Source organism: Aythya ferina (assembly GCF_964211825.1).
Source record: "Aythya ferina genome assembly, chromosome: 5".
NCBI classification, from domain to species: Eukaryota; Metazoa; Chordata; class Aves; order Anseriformes; family Anatidae; genus Aythya; species Aythya ferina.
The window spans coordinates 45,938,704-45,943,536 of record NC_140301.1 but is presented as its reverse complement, the minus strand read 5'-3'; the positions used below and the strand labels follow the sequence as shown (position 1 = coordinate 45,943,536).

At 67.3% G+C, this 4,833-nt stretch overlaps 2 protein-coding genes across 2 annotated transcripts; one reads left to right on the top strand and one right to left on the bottom strand.

The window, feature by feature from the left end:
• Positions 1-1,263: 1,263 nt before the first annotated feature.
• Positions 1,264-3,409, top strand: CHURC1 (churchill domain containing 1). The gene is made up of 4 exons (XM_084522658.1): positions 1,264-1,416; positions 1,534-1,669; positions 2,498-2,568; positions 3,034-3,409. The coding sequence occupies exons 1-4, from the start codon at positions 1,306-1,308 to the stop codon at positions 3,124-3,126; spliced, it is 411 nt and encodes a 136-aa protein (XP_084378784.1). The 5' UTR covers positions 1,264-1,305; the 3' UTR covers positions 3,127-3,409.
• Positions 3,410-3,833: 424 nt separating this feature from the next.
• Positions 3,834-4,751, bottom strand: GPX2 (glutathione peroxidase 2). Its single transcript, XM_084522653.1, has 2 exons — positions 4,444-4,751; positions 3,834-4,345 (listed from the first exon to the last, which is right to left on the bottom strand). Exons 1-2 carry the CDS (start codon positions 4,666-4,668, stop codon positions 3,995-3,997), a joined length of 576 nt encoding a protein of 191 aa, XP_084378779.1. The 5' UTR covers positions 4,669-4,751; the 3' UTR covers positions 3,834-3,994.
• Positions 4,752-4,833: the final 82 nt, after the last annotated feature.

The following is a 4,833-nucleotide window of genomic DNA, read 5'->3' as shown; positions in this document are numbered from 1 at the left end:
CCCCCCCCCCGGGAGGGCCAGGCGCAGGCGGGCGGGCGGGGACGGGCCGCCCGCCCCGCAATGCAGCACAGCGGCCCCCCCCGGCCGCCGCCGCCACCGGCACCGGCACCGGCACCGGCACCTGGCGGCGCGGGGCGGCGCAGCGCAGCGCCACGGACCCGCCGGCAGCGGGGGGACCCCCCCAATAGGGCTGGGTGACCCCCCCCCGGTTAGCACCGGGTGCCCCCCCCCCGGTCCCCCCAGGTGGCTCGAGGTAGCCCTGGGCGCCCCCAGCCGGCTTGGGGTGCCCACAAATAGTCCTGGTACACCCCCAGTTAGTCCTGGGTACCCCCCCAATTAGTCCTGGTACCCCCCCAATTTGTCCTGGGTACGCCAAGTTAGTCCTGGGTACCCCCCCAATTAGTTCTGGGTGCCCCCCCCCAATTAGTCCTGGGTACCCCGAGTTAGTCCTGGGTGCCCCCCCCAATTAGTTCTGGGTGCCCCCCCCAATTAGTCCTGGGTACTCCCAATTACCCCTGCACCCCCCCAATTAGTCCTGGTACCCCCCCCCAGTTAGTCCTGGGTACCCCTAATTAGTCCTCGGTGCCCTTGCCCATAAGACCTGGTACCCCCCCCAATTAATCCTGGTACCCTTCTCCAATTAGTCCTGGGTGCCCCCCCCAGCTACCTCTCACTAGTCATGGGTACCCCCAAACAGACTGGGTTGTCCCCAGTTAATCCTGGGTACCCCCCCCAATTAGTCCTAGGTGCCCCCCAACAGTCCTGGGCACCCCACCCCCCAGTTAGACTTGGGGGTGTCCCCCTATAGCCCCCCCCAGATACCTTGCACCATCCCTGGGCAACCCAGCCGGCTTGGGGTGCCCCCAAATAGTCTTGGTACCCCTCCAGTTAGTCCTGGTATCTCCCCAATTAGTCCTGGATACCCCTAATTAGTCCTGTGTGCCCCCTCAGTTAGTCTTGGTACCCCCCCAATTAGTCCTGGGTACCCCCAATTAGTCCTGGTACCCCCTAATTAGCCCTGGTACACCACTAATGAGCCCTGGGTGCCCCCAAAGAGTCCTGGTACCCCCCAATTAGTCCTGGGTACCCCCTAATTAACCCCGGGTGCCCCCCATTAACCCTGGGTGCCCCCCCAGGGCTGCGCTCCCCCTCCCTGCTATGGGGGGCGTGGCTACGATTGACCACGCCCATTTCCAGCCCAAGCCCCGCCCACCCTCCTCCTCCCCGGGAGGCACCGAGGCGGGAGGCACCGCCCACTCGGGCTCATAACCCCGCCCGCTTGCACAAAGCCCCGCCCACATCCACATGAGTCACGCCCACCCCTACAAGCTCCACCCCCTCGGCGGAAGTCTCGCGAGAGCGGCGGCGGCGGGCGGGATGTGCGGGGGCTGTGTGGGCACCGAGTTCCCCGAGCGGGTACAGTGGCGGGTGGAGGGGCTGAGGGGGAGGGGGGGGCTGGCCGTTACGGACCGTTACGGGGCCGTTACGGACCGTTACAGGACCGTTACCGGGCCTCTGGGTGCCTCCCCACAGGGCACCACCTGCCTGGAGGGCGGCTCCTTCCTGCTCAACTTCGTGGGCTGCGCGCAGTGCGGCCGCCGCGACCTGGTGCTGCTGGGCAACCGCGCCGCCGGCCTGAGGGGGGACGACGAGATCGTCACCTACGATCGTGTGGGGCCGGGGGGGGGGCTGGGGGTACTGGGGAGGGGTCCTGGGGGCATGGGGAGGGGGCTTGGGGGGTCCTGGTGCTCCCTGGGGGGGGTATTGGCGGGTCCTGATGCTCTGGGAGGTCATGGGGGGAGTCCTGGTGCTTTATAGGGGGGTTATTGGGGGCTCCTGGTGCTCTGGGGGGTTATTTGGGGGGGGGGTCTTGTGATTTAGGGGGGCGTTGGGGGGCATCTGATGCTCCTTGGGGGGTTATTGGGGGGTCCTGGTGCTCCTTGGGGGGGTATTGGGGGAGTCTGATGCTGTTGGGGGGTTATTTAAGGGGGGTCCTGGTATTCTGGGGAGGGTATTGGGGGGTTCTCTTGCTCTAGGAGGTCATGGGAGGGGGTCCTGGTGCTTTTTGGAAGGGGTTATTGTGGGGTCCTGGTGCTCTGGGTGGTTATGAGGTATCTGGTGTACTGGGAGGTTATTGGGGGGGGTGTCTTGTGCTTTGAGGCAGTATTGGGGGGCATCTGGTGCTCTGGGGGGTCATGGGGGGGTCCTGGTGCTCTGGAGGAATGATCTGGGGAGGGGGAGTCCTGGTGTTGTGGGACGGCTCCCTGGGGAGGATCTGGTGCTCTGGTGGGTTACTGGGGGTTATTTGGGGGGGTTGGGTGAGGGTCTGGGGGTGGGTTGTGCTTGGGGACCCACCCTGGGGACTGGGGGGGCAGTGGGGTGTCAGCCCTTCGGGTGGGGGCTTGGCCCCAAAGTGGCTTTGGGGTGAGGCTGGGGGTTCCCGGGGACAGTGGTGCCAGGGCTGGGCACGTCCCCTGAGCTGCTCCCCGCCCCGCAGACCTGTGCAAGAACTGCCACCACCTGATCGCGCGCCACGAGTACACCTTCAGCGTGGTGGATGACTACCAGGTACGTCCCCACGGGGGTCCCCATCCTCACGGGGGTCCCCGCTGCCTCCTGGGGTCCCCAGCAGCCTCTCCCCGGGCTCCAGAGGCGCCCTGAGCCCTGCTGCTGCCCTCCTGCCCCGGCAGCCGCAGGAGGGAGCTGCGCAGCTTCGGAGGCGAGCGCCTCGAGGGCAGGTCTGGAGCTTGGCAGGAGCTGGAAACAGGAGCCTCGGGCTCACCGCGGCGCTGTCTCAGCGCCGGATTCGCGCTCCCCAGCCCTCCTCCCTGGCACATTTCCCATTCGGCAGCTAAACGCTGGAAAATGGGCTCTGGGGAAATGGGGTCCCGGGGGGGATGAAACGCAATCCACCGCGGTCCGATTGCAATCGGGGGATCGGGTGCCGGCCCCGGCTCGGGTTTCCCCAGCGGCGTTGAGGAGTCGGGGAGGGTCTGAGCAGCCTGAGAGCCCCGCGGCCGTGTCCCGCTGCAGGAGTACACCATGCTGTGCCTGCTGTGCGGCCGGGCCGAGGACTCCATCAGCATCCTGCCCGACGACCCGCGCCAGATGACCCCGCTCTTCTGAAGCCCGGCTGTGCCCCGGCCCTGCTCCCCGTGTGCCCCGTGGAGCTGTGGGACCGTGCTGCTGGTGCTGGGGGGCCTCGTTCCTGCTCCTGTTGAAACCTCCAGCCTGGATGTGGATGCTGCGTCCTCTGCTCCAGCCCCGTGCTGCGCCTCCTCCCCAGTCCCCCTTGCACTGAAGAAAGGGAGGGCGCCCAGAAACCCACCCCGAAATGGCTCAGGGTGGCCCAGCCACCTCGTCCCACCCCAAAAGGGCCTCTGTGGGCAATAAATGCGAGTGTGTAACAGCTCGGTGCTGCAGGCTGGGGAGCTTTGGGATCGTTCCCCATGCGTGGATGGGGACAGAAGGGGGTGGGGGTGATTTTCAGCCCCCTGAGCCCCTCCAGCAAAGGGAGCTGGGGATGGAACAACCTTTTTTCCCTTCCCACCACCCTTCCTTGTGTCCCAGGCGCACATGAACCCTCCCAAACCCCACACCTGAACCATTTACGCAGCAGGATCGTTGTGTCCCCCCCCCTTCCCGCCCTGCTCTGGGCTGCGCATTCCTGGGCAGGGCAGGGCAGGCAGCACACAGCTCACCTTGGGGCTGCCAAAATTGTTCCTTCCCCCCCCCGCAGCGGGGCTGCAACCGCGCCTGGCTCTTATCGACCCCACACAGCTGCTCCCCGGCCCCAACCGCCCACCGGGGGGACACAAATAGGGGTGCTCGGGCGCTGCCTCCTGCTCCTTTATTGCAGCTGACCCCATTTGGGTGCCCGCCACCCCGGTGGCCCCGGCTCGCCGCCACATCGGGCCCCCTCCCCGCGGGGGTTTCAGAGGGGGCCGTCACCCGGTGGAGGGCCGGGGCCGTCCCCGGGGCAGGGGGGACAACCCTACTTGGCCAGCTTGAGGAGGCGCTGGATGTCGGGCTCCAGCTGGGCGGTGGGCAGGCGGGGGCTGTAGCGGCGGAAAGGTTCCCCCTCGGGACCCACCAGGAACTTCTCGAAGTTCCAGGAGATGTCGGAGCGCCGCACGGGGCTCCACACCACGTAGCGGGGCTCGCTCATCAGGTGGTCGGGTTCGTCCACCGGGGCGGGCAGGTGGGCTTTCAGGTAGGCGAAGACGGGGTGGGTGTCCTGCCCGTTCACCTGGCACTTCTGGAACAGGGTGAAGTTGGGCTCGAAGCCGCCCCCCGGCCGCACGTGCTTCAGGCAGTTGAGGATCTCCTCGTTGGTGCCGTTCTCCTGGGACGGGGAAGGGGACACCGGGGTTGCGCCGCCGCCGTCCCAAATGCCGGGCCCTGAGCCCCTCATAACCCCCCCAACCCGTGCTGGGCACCTACCTGGTAGCCAAATTGGTTGCAGGGGAAGCCCAGCACCACCAGCCGCCGCGGGTAGCGAGCCTGCAGCTGGTTGAGCTGGGTGTAATCCCGCACCGTGGTGCCTCAGAGCGACGCCACGTTCTCGATGAGGACCACGCGGCCCCGGAAGACGTTGAAGTCCACCTTCTCCCCCTGCAAGGAGGTGGCGCTCAGGTCGTAGAAGGACTTGGCCACGGGGACGCTCATGGCTGCGGGCGCGCTCCGGCTCTGCTGCCTGCCCGCCCGCTGCCCGCCTGCCTTAATGGGGCCGCCCGGAGCCCACGTGACGCCACCGAGGTCCCCGCGCCCCGCCGTGACTTGGCAGAAACTGGAGCCGTCCCACCCGCTGGCACCGGCCCAAGGGGATGAGGA

What these genes read in the sequence shown, in the direction of transcription:
- CHURC1 (XM_084522658.1), top strand. Translation starts at nt 1,306, where the DNA reads ATGAGTCACGCCCACCCCTACAAGCTCCACCCCCTCGGCGGAAGTCTC. An exon ending in GCACCGAGTTCCCCGAGCGG is followed by an intron (nt 1,417 to 1,533) that starts GTACAGTGGCGG and finishes GCCTCCCCACAG; the next exon opens with GGCACCACCTGCCTGGAGGG. An exon ending in GCGTGGTGGATGACTACCAG is followed by an intron (nt 2,569 to 3,033) that starts GTACGTCCCCAC and finishes GTCCCGCTGCAG; the next exon opens with GAGTACACCATGCTGTGCCT.